This window comes from Accipiter gentilis, chromosome 21, assembly GCF_929443795.1.
Source record: "Accipiter gentilis chromosome 21, bAccGen1.1, whole genome shotgun sequence".
NCBI classification, from domain to species: Eukaryota; Metazoa; Chordata; class Aves; order Accipitriformes; family Accipitridae; genus Astur; species Astur gentilis.
Window position 1 is genome coordinate 11,576,679 of NC_064900.1, and position 14,587 is coordinate 11,591,265.

Here is a 14,587-nt window from a genome sequence, read left to right on the forward strand (position 1 = left end):
GAGTGAATTTGAAACCTGTGATTCTTTCCAAGGTGAATATGGTGACAAAATGATTAGCCATTCTCAGTGCACATCTATCTTAATTAAAACCTACCCCCCTGTGATGATGATATAGGCAGCCCAGCTTCTCTAGACGCTCACAGCTGGCATCTGCATCAATCTTGTTGACAAAGACACTTCTTGAGAGCATGTGCTAGAATGTTTTTTCTCTCCCATGCAGGGCTTTGAAGCAAAAGCATTCCTGTGGGCTCTGGCAGCCCTCGGGATCAGTGGCTCAACACTGCCCCTTGACCACTTCAGTATTTGCGAAGGTGTGTACATAACATGAGCTAACACTGAGCTTTCTTTTCCTTTTCTGCTGTCTATTCAACTAGCAATAACCATTTCAATACTCAGGTCAACTTACAGTATTCCTTCATGACTACAGAGCACCTGCACTGAGATGAGTTGCAGCTTCATGTTTCAGAACAAGACTTTGGGGGGGCAGTCACACTTGACAGGTTTCCGTGTCCCACCTGATTTCACTGATACACTTGATGAGCAGCTGACAAATTTAGAAGAATGAGACCAATAGAACATTGTGGCCATAATGCATTTATCTTAAGCAGCTGTGTATCAAATTGTGCTTAAGTAATTAAAGGAGATTTATGTTAATCAACTTATTAAAAACCCCTTTTAATACAACACAACACTCCTCCTGGATTGGTAATTCACTTCATATAATTACAGTTACATGGAAAAATTAGACAAATTTAAATGGAAATACTCTCTTTAAAATCCTTTTATAAAAAAAAGTCTGTGTACATAGATAATAGTAATTTTTCAAAGTCCGTAAGTTCATTAGTTTAGAAGCAAAAATCCAAAATACAGATGTTCCCATACACCCAAATTGCTTAGATTGGACCATTTTATTTTAAATATTTTAAAGCCAATTCTGAAGGACACCACCCTCATAGGATCTAAATGCAAAAGCATTAGATTGAGAAAAGTGTTTTTTTGAAGCCTGGGTGTGAGAAAACTGATGCTGACAATGACAGATTAATGTGCCAATGATGAATAAATACAAGAACTTAAAATTTGAACTACCAGCAATCTCAGACCTTTTTTTTTTTTTTTTGGAAAGGATATAAAAGATTCAAATGTCAGAACTATAATGTCAGAACTGTTTATAATGTCAAGTGATGCATGTTGCATGCTTTTAGTATATTCCATTGATCAAACAAACCTGGGATAAGTGCAGATGATGGAGCACATTTCATGTGCAAATGGACATGGGTTTGAAATGAATTTGGAAGAAAAACATTTTCATATTGAAATCTTAATAATTGTTTCATTCAACCTGCACCAATCCATGCACAAATTATTTTGCATAAAGCTGATGCTTCTAACAATAACTAATATGAGTGTGATGCCTGCAGGGCACTGTCAGCGAAGGAGAACTTATTCTTCTGATATAATGCAGTAATTTGATAAACCTTGTTGCAGACTTGAGAGTATCAATCCCAACAGAGCCAGAGAGAACTATAATTTTCCCTTTGCAGACAGTTCATGCAGTTCCATTTCAGCTCATAGAATTAATCATGTTATTTATAAAGTAAGGTTGAGTTGTTTTCAGTCTGGTTTCCTAAGAAAATGAGGCATATGTGATCATGCCATCTGTGAATCCCTGCACTCCTAACAGCTACTGCGTTCAGAGACAATTGCAACCCAACTTGAAAGAAGATAGAAGTCTCCGAGAGACTAAATTGCTAAAAGCTTTCACCCAGGTATCTGGGCAGGGCAAAGATACCTAAATTAGTACTCCTTCTCAGGCAAAGGCAGGAAGAATTCAGCTGTTGAACAGTCTGTTTGGCAGAAGCCAGCGGTTCCACCAGCAGGAAGGAACTAGTCACGATACCTCTTACCTTTTGTCTCATGCAGCCATGGCAAAGAGCCCAGTGAAACCGAATTGTTTTGAAAAGGAGGACATACAAGTCAAAGGACACAAATCTCTGGGAAAACAGAGTGCTTACAAAATGATTTGATTTTAGCTATTCTTTGAACATCTAATTTTACTCTACAAAGATAACAAAATTTCATTCCAGCGCTTCTGTAAAAGGTTAATTTGAAAGAACAGTAGCTGAACCCTGCCAAAACCATCAAAACATCACATTATTTTAATTTAAAATTGTAATAAAATCAAGAGTGGTAGACAGCTTGTTGAGGAGAATGCATATCTCGGGAATATTAAGCTGAGTTGTTTCCCAGAGAACCTACTCCAATTTTGAGTATTGGCTGGAGCAAACGTTAAGTTAATACAAACCAGGCTTCATTCTTAATTGGTCCGGATAGAACCCAGTCCTACCTAGAAGTTTATATCCACACTTTAGGTAGTAGGTTAAAGAACCTGTGCTTAAAAGAATAAATTTATTAACTCTGTGTCTTCTAGAAAGATTGCATTTTGCGATATTTTTGTTGTTTTATTGATTACTCTGAACAGTGTTCATAGAGACCAAAGAAGTTACTTGTACTGCATCAGATAACTTTTCTGTTATATGTGGGCAAAGGTTTGTGTTCTGTGGCTGCCATAGTTATTGTAAAGAATAAAGAAAAGAAAAGGAGAGAATGGAGTCAAGAGTGAAAATTATTACTCCTGGAGCAGGCTGCTCAGTATTGCCTGAGCAGGCTTTGGCGACATCAAACTCTCTGAATGCATCAATATTATCTTCCTTGAAATGGTGACACAGATGCCACATCCGTCACTGGATCCTTCAGATGCTGTGTCTCCTGCCATTCTGTATGACTTTGAGTACGTTGGAAAGGTCAAAACTTTTCGTAATCAATTCCATTAGTTCCTTGTCTTTTTCCACGCCATTGATGAATTCTTCTAAAGTCAGTTCCCCTAAAAGGAAGTCAGATACTCCTTAGGAACCGTGAAACCCAGCAATCACTCTCAGCCCAACACAAGGCCATTCATACTGGATTGAATCCCTCAGGAAGATCCCCTGTTCTCTGCTGACAGGCAAGTGCAGGCAGAATATTTTCTAATCTTTTCCCACCTTGCATCAGATACTAGAACTCATACTTGCTTTTTTCTGTTAAAAGAGATCAAACACACCTTTCACAGAAGTCTAAGACCATTGTGAATGGTTAGCATCTATGGTGACGGAAATGTGTAAAAATGGGTGCTAATGAAGCTTCTATCAAGGCTGAGTTTAGATGTATGGACCAGTTCTCGCTGAGCTAACTGGAATTTGTCTTACAGCTGGTTTTAACAGATTAGGGTGTGATTTGCTGAGGATTACCAGGCACACTCCCCGTGTTGACTGCTAGGATTAATTGGAGCCACAATAAGACGTAGTAAAAAAATTGGTTAAGTGGTTTGATTAGATAAATTCTTCCAAGCACCTGAAATCGTCATTTAGAGCGTGATTTTTTGGTCTTATGTCAAAATCAGGTAGTACCTTGGAAGTTGTGAGACAACTATAAAATCTCTTTTATTGAGGAGCAGGAATATAATTTAGCATTCTTCCTCTTTTCCTGCTCACTTGTCAGAAAAGGCAAAGGCCAGTCCTAGGCATGTGTGTGCTTGTATGGTGCACAGGAGTGTACACATCCGTGGTTAGAAGTTATTCCAGTGATACTGTTTTTCTCTGAGTGAGGAAACAGAACTTGGTTTAACAGGATGAGCTTGATCCTTTTTTTCAGAGAACGGTTCAAAGATTTGTGAAAATCACAACAATGAATGATTTCTCACTGCAATAAGAAATTACAAGAGGCCAGACAAAGAGGAAGATAGCTGGATGGCTTAGGGCCCCAGGGTGCAGGAGAGCAGTGATTCAAATTCCATGCCCTTCTGGTGAATGTTTAGCTGGATGACTTTTGGCTATTTTTGGATTTAAGTACTCCCCAGAGCTTTTTTGTGTTTTGGTTTTTGTGCAAGGCAACCTTGGAAAGTTCATCTGATGTGAAAAAGAAAAATGATCAGCATTTGAAAAATGTGAAAACCACTTTCTACCCATGGGCAGTAAAGGCTGCTTCCTCTTTAGGCATATGGGTCCTCACTGCACTGGTGAGCAGGCTCATATACACACTACTAAAGTGGAAAGATGTCATTTGGCTGAAGTCCTGGCTCTTAGGCTTCAGTGAGAGGAGTAAGACCCTCTCCAGGGGCTGGCGTGCAGTGCCCTGAGAAAGTTCGTGCCTCCTCTTCCGACACCAGTGCCCTTATACAATCATCCCAGGAGCAGAGACAGAATAAGCCGTCTCTGTACGCCTGCCTGCGTTGTCCTTCGCTGCCACTCATCCGCTCACTTCCTCCGATCTCTCCTCCTATCCCAGGCCCTCCTCTTCCCATCGCCTTCCCTCTCTATCGCCTTTGGCTGAGGTCTTTGGGTGGATGGGGTTCCTAGACTTGTCAGATGGACATGCTGCATCATTTTCCTGCTTATGCAGGTCAACTGATCTTGAATTCCCTCCTCTTCATCCCAGGCTGTATATTTCAAGGTACCAGTACCAGCGTGCAAGCAGACAAAAACCACTGCAGTTACCAGTGAGACGTGGTTACACTGGCATGCCCAGACTCACTGCGACTGTGGTGGGTCTCAGGTTTCCTTGAGCTAATGAAAATAAATTGCAAAGCCATCAGATTTGGTTTAAGAATTGCTTCTTACAACCATGGGGTTATTTCTTGTATTTAAATGTGAGGAAGGACATTGCAACTTGTCTATTTGCCCTTTTCTTTAATAAGAAGCTACAAGGAGGTAGCACAGTGTAAGCCAAACTTGGTAAAATTTGTCCCATTCCTCAGGTGAAGTTAGTCCTGCTGCTTTGCAGCTATTTGAAAAATAACTAACTGTGGAAAGCAGTTTGAAATGGGAGTATTATGAAGAGAATTCTGAATAATTCATGTTCTGGCATTTCACTGCTAAAATGTAAGACACAAAAGTCATTTTTTCAGCTGATGGTCTAGCTCAGATAAAATTATTACTTGCAGTAAACATATGGTTGAAGCAGTGGCCAAGGTACAAATAATCATAGAATTTGGGTTAGATTCTAGAATATGACTGTATGTTATTTGGAGTCCTTTGGTAATTTGCCTTCACCCAAAAGGTGGGCCAAGCAGGTGGGGAAAAAGTCCTGCACGAGTTATTCATATGCATCACAAGATCACTGTTTATACTTTGATTATATATCACAAACAGCTTTTTAAAAAGTAATCTTAATACACCAAATAAGACCAGAAAAATGAAGAAAAAAATGCCCCATATTCCTGGCTGGGATCTGATTTTGCTCTGCAGTGCTTTCCTAATATTCCTAATTTGTCAATGATAGCAGTAATAGATGTAAAACATAATTGCCAGTGGAGGGAAGATCTTCATGATTAGAAGTATGGGAGAAGACACTCACAAGTGGCAGGTTTTCTATTAGAAACAACTTTGAGGCAGTGAATTAAAGTTTTAGTTTCCAAATGCAAGTCCAATTGGCTTAATCTAGCTATCTTGAGAAAAAACAGAATCATGTGTCTTAGCATGTGTTAACGATCAGCCTTCAAGGGACATCCAATATGCTGTCCAGTCTTTAGAACGTGCTAGACCCTATGCAACCATGCGTCTTAATTGGTTTTCTTATCCATTTTAGATTAAGCCAACACAAATATACTAAAAAAATATCTCAGTCACACTTTAATTTTGGTGTGCAACCAGAGTACTGGCATTTTGGATGAACAGTGCAAGACCTCCGTGTTTTAGCCCCTGCTGCATGTAATTCCTCTGTCAGCTCGAGTCAGTTGACTAACACTTCACTGTAAAGCTGAAGTAATATATGGGTAAAGAAGAACAGATTCAGGCTTTCAGTTTGTCTAAAACAGTCAGTCCTGCAGTAGTGCCTTCAGCTCCCCTCTTGATCCCATACTTGATTATGGGGGAAAATCCCTGCCAATGCCAAGAAAACCTAGATTCTTACCGTCATTGTTCACATCTATCTTCTGAAATATCATGTTTGTGAACTCTTCAGCAGACATGTTGGTGTGGCCATTAATAGCCTGGATAGCCTAAAAGCAGAAATGCAGAAAGTTCTTTCAGACGTTTTTCCATCAAGTTGTGAAAACAATACGCTGGCAACTTGCAGTAATTGCGACGCAGCGCTTCAGTTCACCAACCCTTTCAAAAATTGCTAAATAAATAGCTATTTCAAGTAAATCTTCAGTAATGAGGATTGGAAATTTAATTAACATAACACAGCCTGAAGATTACAGGCTAATTTACATATCTCTGAAGGTCTTCTGAAACCATGTGGCACCTCTGCTCTGCAATACACTTTAGATTCCACACCAGCATTCTTATCTTGCCCTAGAGAGTTCTGTGTCTTTAGAGAGTGCCCTATGGTCTGAGTGATTTAAATAAAGTATTATTTTTCACAGCTGAAAGCACATGAGGAGAAAGCCCAAGTCATTTTTCTATTAAGACATGCTTAATTTAGTAGTCACAAATAAAGTCAGACCAGGAGTCCTGGAAGCTGGCGTAATTTACTTGTCCTCCATAGAAATTAAGAAAACCAGAAGTTTCCCCTCTACTTTTTCTGTGGCAAAAAGGACCCAATATTTGGAGTAGAGGTATAAGGTATAAATGAATATTTTTGCAAACTTGTATCCCATTCACTGAGACAGTAATTTTTGCATTTGGTGGTCATTCAGGTTAATAAAATAGGAACCTGTATGTTAATAGCCAGTGGTTCAGATGCAACAAGCGTGTGTTTAAAGAGTTGGATTCAAACTCAATATCCCAATTAGTAATTGACTGGGAAAATACATGCATATATGTTTATAAATACACATGCATATATGTTCTATAATGGGCATACTATAGAATTTGTTTTTCTACACCTGAATTATCTTGAGATGAACTGTGTTGCGTAAGATAATTCACCATATATGCCAGTTGTTTCTTTCAGTATTCCTGATATTATATTAGAAATCATTATATTTAAATAAAATGTTAAGTTACACTTATTCGGCACTGATGTGGAATTTTTGACCATTACTGTCTTTATCTGACTTTGCACAAATGAGTTCCAAAAGGGCAGCAAGAATTTTACAAAAATAGGTACGTAAACTTGTTTGTAGTACTAATTCATACTTTAGCTACTTTTGGTGTTCCATATGTCTGACCCTGATGCAGTCTTCAGAAGAAAGTTGTACCCCTGCCACAGTTAAATTTGTTGTAGTGCTAAGAGTAAAGCAGTGGTTCCTGAAGTACTTGAATCACTGACTACCGCAGAGTGACCTTAAATAATAAAATAACTGGGCTGTTAAAAGGCATTGAGAGGGTGCATGGTTATCTAGAAGGAATTTTAATCATTGATAATGATCTGCTGGTCCAAAGTTTGCATAGCTGTAGGGACATATGAAGTTTTAATAGGACTTCTGTAATTTAAATTAATGTCTCAGATATGACATCATATCTTTTTGGACAAACCCTTGTTTACTGATGCTTAGTATAAGTAGGGCCCCTAATGGCTGTGAGCCTTTATTTTTATTTTTGTTTAGAGCCCACTGATTTTAATCTAGGTCAAATGACTTAAGCAGGTTTAAGTTAAAGTTCCCATACTCCAAAAAAGAAGAAAACACACAGAGGTTTAAACTGGTTTTAAAACCAGCTAATTTGAAAAAGAAACCTTCTTTACATTTAAAAGGATTTTAATTCTATTTTTGGATAAAGCCCAAGACAAAACACAGTTGCCTCATTGCCTCTGGGTGAAAAAAGATGCAGAATATCTGCAAAAGAAAGATGTCATTAGTCTTAAATGAGGAGAAATCTGGGAGATGCAGCCTCTCCGTCTACCTTTAGAAAACTGCTCTTTAGAAGGTGACGCATCAACTTTATTTGTTTGACCCCGTGGCTCCATCTGGCTCCAGTTCCTTTTAATTTGGGCAGCAGCTCTTGAAAGTCTCTAACAATGACTAGCCAGGCACCAGCACAGAATCCAGGGAAAGTATGTTCCTTGTTTATTATGACATTAAATCCCTATTTCGATTTTATGCTCCTCGCAGCAAAACCTTGATCTGTAACGAGTCCTGTGCATTTAGGGAGCAGTATTAAGTCATTCATATTTGCAAGGAACCCTGTAATACCTTTTAGATGAAAGCAGCTACTGAAGTGCAAAATACTATTTCACTAGAGCAAGTTGAAAAATACATAAATCATTTTAAAGAAAGAATTGCACCACTCTGGTTTTATGGGTTTGAAATGGACCCATTTTCTGCAAAATTTTATACAATATTTGTATTTGGATGTCACTGCATGATTTCATGGTAAAATTAAATTACCCCGATTTAATTTTAAAATAGGAGTAATGGCATTTGTAGTAAACAAATCTAAAAGCCTTTCAAAAAAATAAAACATTGGAATATGTTGATGACGTGTATTGTTTCTTGCAGCAAGATCAGTTTGAGAAGCCAGTTTTCCACAACAGACTGGCACAAACACTTGTAAACAGCTGTTTTATTCATTATGCCGCTTCAGTTCTACCCTGCCTTATACTATAGTTTATCACAATAATGTCTCTACTGTTTCTACAGTTTTTCACTTTCAGTAAAGCATTATATCTGCAGAACTATGTTTTAAAGTAAAATACTACTTAGATACATTTACTTCAATAAGCAAGAAAATAATGGCAGGAATGTCACTAGCCAGAACAATTCTGGTTTTACAACTGTAAAACATTAGATAAAGTACAGACAATCAATTTACAACACACGATGAACTACTGTTTCGGGGCAATGCACTGTGTCAAATGCTCTTGCTATTGGTCCTAACTTGCTTACCGTGAATATGCTTAATAGTTCTTTTTTGTCAATACATCCGTTTCCATCAGCATCGTATAACTTAAAATACCACTTCAATTTTTGGTCAATTTTCCCTCGTATAACCAAATTTATTGCAGCTATGAACTCCAAGAAGTCTATAAATCCATCCTAAGAGAGAGAGAGAGAGAGAAAAAAAAAACAATATTTAACAACATTGGTTTTCTGTTAATTCTGGCAATTTCACAGAAACAGGTCACCAAATTAACTATAATGCACACTGATTTATAAAGCACCTTAATACAGAATTCTCCTGTGGTATTTAAAAGGATGAGCTCAACTGGAAGTACTATAGGAAGGGGTGTTAGCGCAGACACTTTTGTTCTCCCCTGAAAGCTGGTGGCAGCGAGGGGGGGGGGGGGGCAAATCTGTTCTGAGCGATTGTTATTGACACTTTTTGAGGATAAGAGAAAGAGTTTTGTAGTAGACTTCCACAGGCAAAAAAGGGGAGTCTGGGATATCTGGTTTGGTACCAATGAGATGTCTAAGCAGAGTTGCTTATATTCATATGGGTACTGCAGAATGACGGGTGATTTCCAGTGCAACGGAGCTGTTCCAGGTGTTACTCATCTGAGACATCATGTACCAAGTATTGTATAGTTAAAAAGAACAATAACCTGGCATGAACCCCAGGTACTGTGGTTTATCCATATAAACATCAGGTCTCTCTTGACTAAATGCATTTTGCATGGGATATAAAGCCTTCAAGTCATAAACTAGTTTCTAAATAGTGAGGACTGGGGGAATATTCGTAGGGAAAGAGCATTTCAGATTGATTTAATTCCCTATTTTCTGCTTCCTTCTCTGAAGTTACTGATGGAAACCTGTCAAGGACAGGCCTCCATGGTCAGGTGGTCCAAGCTACTGTGACAGTTCTTCTGTTTCTGCAAAAATGTGGTGAGGATGGAAGAAACAGTTGCTGAATTTGGAGAGTACTTGCTCCAGCTGTTTTTCATGTGCATATAAAAAGAATTAACAGCTGGTAAATTTAATCTTGACATTGGTCAGAATCCAATTGCTTGGAAAACGTTGGAAAGCGTCATCAGTTTCAGATGGCCTGTGATTGAGAAGAAAAGGTTGGATGAGTATCTAGTAGGTTTAGCGTGTTACTTAGTTTTATTGTCATATATCAACGCACGTCTTGCCAGTTGAGGTTTTGCAATCAGCAGGCATTAATCTGTCCTTGAGACTGTACTAGGCTAAAGGAAAAGAAGTCCTGTCAAGGTGCGGTGCGACTCATTGCCATACTTGTACTGCTTGTTTTGATTTCTGTGCGAGGCTGTTCAGCAGGGTAGCACCTAAGAGGTAAATCTAATGTTTCAAACACACTGGATCCAATGTACATGCAGAAATGGTGCGTGCATAACTTGTGCAGACTGACCACTGCTTCACAGACTCTCTGGGCAGGTTCTGCTGTGGCTGCTGGATTTACTCTAATTGCAAACACAGCAAAGGCAAAGGCACTATTCAACCACTGTTTGGGATTAAATAAAATTTGGCAGTAACTGCATGTGGTTTTCAAACAAGATTAGGCCCAGTATTAAAAGCAGATGCTTTACCAAAAAATGACACACCGTGTACTGCAAACTTTACGCTCCTTTTTGGCACACCAGCTTGAATTTCAATTTTGCAAATATTATTTCAAGAAGCGTCTGATCAAGTGTTTTACTGGAGGGCAAGGTTTATTTTGCTGATTACATTTCCATCATCTGATCTGATAGATCTACTAAGAATGTGGTTAGATGCATTTCACATTGCTGCCTTGTTATTGCTTTTCATACTCCTTATGAAACTACAGATTAATTTTAGGTTTGGTGGATGTCCATGACCAGATTAATTTTCTTCTTTCTCCCTTACATTTCACTTTGGATTTTGGAAAATAGTATCTTGTTTGCTTTCTTCCTGTGTCTTGGTGTCGCTGTTGCTCTGACAAAGTATCAGAAGTTTGGACAACATAATAATCACCTTAATGTGTCTGGCTATGTAATTCTGATCTGGTGGATCGATTGGCTGTCCGACTGAAGGCCAAAGTCAGAAAACTCCCACCTCTGAAAAACACCTGAGAGAAATTGTAGTTGCCAGGAAAGCCCTAGCCACATTCTGTAGACATGCAAAGACCACTGGTAACATGTTAACCTCAGCAGCCAGTGCACCAGGAATAGAAATACTGAGAAGGCAGACGTGTTTATCTACATGATATGGTACCCAGAAGCATTGCACAAAAACATTGATGAGAAATATACTGGTTTTCCTTTCTACACCAAAACCCATACATTGTAGGTAGAAACGCAAATGTTTACGTGATGCAGAAGGCTATGGTGATCTTGTTACACATATACAGAGCTTTCTCAGATAAAGATAAATACTACACTTTTTGCAGTAGCATCCAAGAGCCTCAGAATAGTACATTAAATAATGAAAAAAATTGTAACAGTAACCTATGGAGATCATCCTGTGGTTCTGTGAGTACAACAAATAATACAGTAAATGTGTTATGGTGTTATTAAAAGAATACTGCTGTGCTGATTTACCCATCTGCTGCTTTATAACCATTCACAATGCAAGTATCTAGGTAGGTTCTTACATGTCTCCGGGCTCTGTAAAACTTCACTCTGTGCAGTGCACACAGTAAAGCATCTGTTGCTCATTAGGAAGTCAGTAAATCACAAGCAAAGGGCTACTGTAAAAATAATACAATAAAATGAAAAAAAAAAAACCCAAACAAAACCCAACAACATAATAAGCAGAGATGATTACCAGTGGTGCAAGTTATAAATAATTTACTTCTGGTGGTTTACTCTCTTATTCCAAAGGGCAACTTTCTAATATTTTTATTAAATGGAGTTAATGCCGGTAAAGCCTGCTTGTTTGGCTGCTTAGGATACTGGACAGATTTGGGTAATGGATGCACTGCTTGTGTGTGAAGGTTTATTTTCCATGTCTGCGCGGCGCTTGCCCTGCCTTCCTTGGCTGCAGCACATTACAGTGGGATACTATGGGCATCTGGAAGGCTGGTGAAGTCCGGCTCCCTTCCCTGGCCGAATGGGCAGAGCCAGCTGGGGAAAGCTCACAGGGTATCCCCTCTGGATACGGTGTGAAACAGCGGGGCAGAAATCTCCTAATGCCGTTCTGAGAAGTGGGCCGGAGACACACCAAACAAATGGGTTCAAAACTTCCTTTACATGCCTCAAAGTCTTCTAGACTTTCTGCTTAGCATAGTAGACAAAATTAAAATATATACTTTTTTTTTTAGTCTCTTTTTAGTCTCAGCTTGACCAGATGAACTATAAGCTTAGGGATGCCTTATGGTTGTGCTTGTGTTTGTGCCCTTTGATGCTGTGTTTTTGTAACTTGTTTTGCTTTCACTGATCAGTGATTTTTTTTTAAGCTGCTTGGAACAGCTTGATTCACAAAACAAAGACAAAAGAAGGCTCCAAAACTGGAAGGCGAATTTGCTGATGATATAAAATTGGTCCTCAGGGCCCTGAGGGCACCGACTGCCTCTGCCCAGGGCCCAGGCCCCATTTCAGTTGTTCATTAGTTACTGGATCTCCTGAGGAGAAAGCAGTTTAATTTTGTCTTTTTATGAGATGTTTTTGCTTCAGAATCTCAGCCTGTGCGCAGTTGCTGGAGGCCTGCTCACTTTTGTTCGGTGAGGACAGGGATGTGCGTCCTGTGAGAGCAAAGCCGGTCACCGAGGGACCGTAGCGTTACACAACGGCAATTAATACCCCAGCCGGGGAGCCGTGGGAGGGCATTATCCTTCAGATCCCAGAACAGTGTTGCTAATCTTCACAGGTCCTTAAAAAACTCTCACAGCTTCAAACTATTTGAATACAGATTAAAAATAATGGACTTGTCAGCTATGAATACACAGCTGATCTTAAACGGCGCGGTAATTCAAGGTTGGGCCAGAATGATCGGAACTCGGCATTTTGGCTGCCTCGATCTTACCTGGGAGTGATTTCCTAGCAGCGTTGATGCAGTGCTACTGGGATAGCCGGCCATCTCCCACCACACACCATGGCTCTGCATGCCGAAAGGGACAATTTCTGTCCCTGCAAAACCCCACGGCGAGGGAACTCCTTGCCTTACTTGGAGCACTGAGCACTCTACCAAGAGTCTATACACAACAACCAATGGCTCGTCTCCAAAATTTGCTCCTGAAAAAGTTCTAAATTCAACCTGACACCAGGAGAATAGCTCAATAGGCTTTATCGGGATTAACAAATGTGCAAATATAGATGGTCTAGCTATTTCAAACGTAGGGCTTAGGACATTAAGCCACCTTCCCTCCCCACTCCCTGTCTTTCAGAGCACTACTTAAACCTCATAAAGCAGGGGGAGGAGACACAGGTCAAACAGCAGATTACAACAGCTCAGAATAACTGTGAAATTTATAGCTAATCCTATGTGCTTCTCTCTTTCTCTCTGGACCCCATTTCAAATATAGCTCTGCTTTCTCTGCCCTCAGAAACCAAAAGGAAGATTCATTTCGCTCCGTTTCATCTTCCCCCATTTCATTGCTTGCTTTTTGCTTCTGAAGACTTTTAGCTGTTCCTCAAAGGTTGCATACACATTATTGAAGAAATACAGAGCTACTTTGTCACTCTGTTACTTTGACACGTCCCTAAGGTCTGATATTGGAGCCTGGGGCTTGGAGAGAGCTCCAGGTCCCCTACAGACTATGGCCAGAATCACCAGTTTCCCAAGTAAACAAAGCTGGCATTTGTCATGGGGTGGGGGGAGACTCCGGGCAAGCAAAGTCCATTAGATAAGGATGAAGAACGAAGCAGGGAATTAGGAGCTGCAGATCGTTAAGTGGTTTTGCGATAGCTGCATACCCACTGTTACATAAAGAGATGAGGTTGTATTGACCAGATTGTTACAGAAGGTTCCGCTTTGCCCAGATGAAGAGGACCTGTGAGATTTGGGGACTTGGAAAATACCAGGACCTTTGTGTTAGAGGACTTGGAAAAGCAGAGCCAGCTATGTGTCCTGGCTGTCAGGCTTGTAGGCTACCCTGGTGAAACCTGGTGAAATCCAAAATGTTAAGGTGACAAACAATTTAAGTTCTTTAAAATTAACGACTACCCCCCAACCCCCTGCCATCACTCACGATTTTCTTTCAAGATTACTGGAGAAGCAGAGGGACAGGGAAACGACCAAGGCATCGGGCTGGGTGCTGTGCCCAGCCTGCAGCATGGCACAGCAGTGCCCAGGAGGGCTGTACTGAAGGAGAACATGTGCTCAAGGACCTAGTCCTCTGCCATCATCTCCTGGATGGTGGCGTTCAGCTTTCCGCACCTCTAATTTTAAGCCTCTGCCTGTGCTTTTAGGAGCAACTTCCCCAACTTAAAACAAAGCAGTAGGCAAGAGAGAGAAAACCAAAAAAACACAGCCATGACCACATAATGCATTTTTCAGCAAATTTCTTACTGACAATTCAAGCACATTTTTCTTGTTTGACAAACCCAAGAATGTAGCAAGACAAACCTCCAGGAAAAGCACTTTGAAGACATCCATGTCTTATACTGGCAAAGATGCCAAAAATTTGGCAGATTATCTCAGGTGCTCCTAGGTTATGTTTTTATGAATTAATGTCTCAAGGGATGTATGCAAGAAGGCTCTTAAAAGTTAAGCACATATACTATAATTCCCTAAACCGCTCAGTATGATCAGATAAAGGACCTCAGGGAAGGAAGAAGTTAATAATCTCGACCTTCTTCACCTAGTAGGCATTTT

At 39.9% G+C, this 14,587-nt stretch overlaps 1 protein-coding gene across 2 annotated transcripts in view; it reads right to left on the reverse strand.

Annotated features, from left to right (window-relative positions):
- Positions 1 to 664: 664 nt before the first annotated feature.
- Positions 665 to 14,587, reverse strand: part of GUCA1C (guanylate cyclase activator 1C) — a 37,433-nt gene continuing 23,510 nt past the window's right edge. For both annotated transcript variants that reach the window (XM_049824302.1, XM_049824303.1), the window contains exons 2-4: positions 8,804 to 8,953; positions 5,944 to 6,031; positions 665 to 2,881 (exon numbers count right to left, since the gene is read on the reverse strand). In XM_049824302.1, the coding sequence (XP_049680259.1) occupies positions 2,751 to 2,881; positions 5,944 to 6,031; positions 8,804 to 8,953 (369 nt within the window). In that variant the 3' untranslated portion in view covers positions 665 to 2,750. The remainder of the gene's footprint in view (positions 2,882 to 5,943; positions 6,032 to 8,803; positions 8,954 to 14,587) is intronic.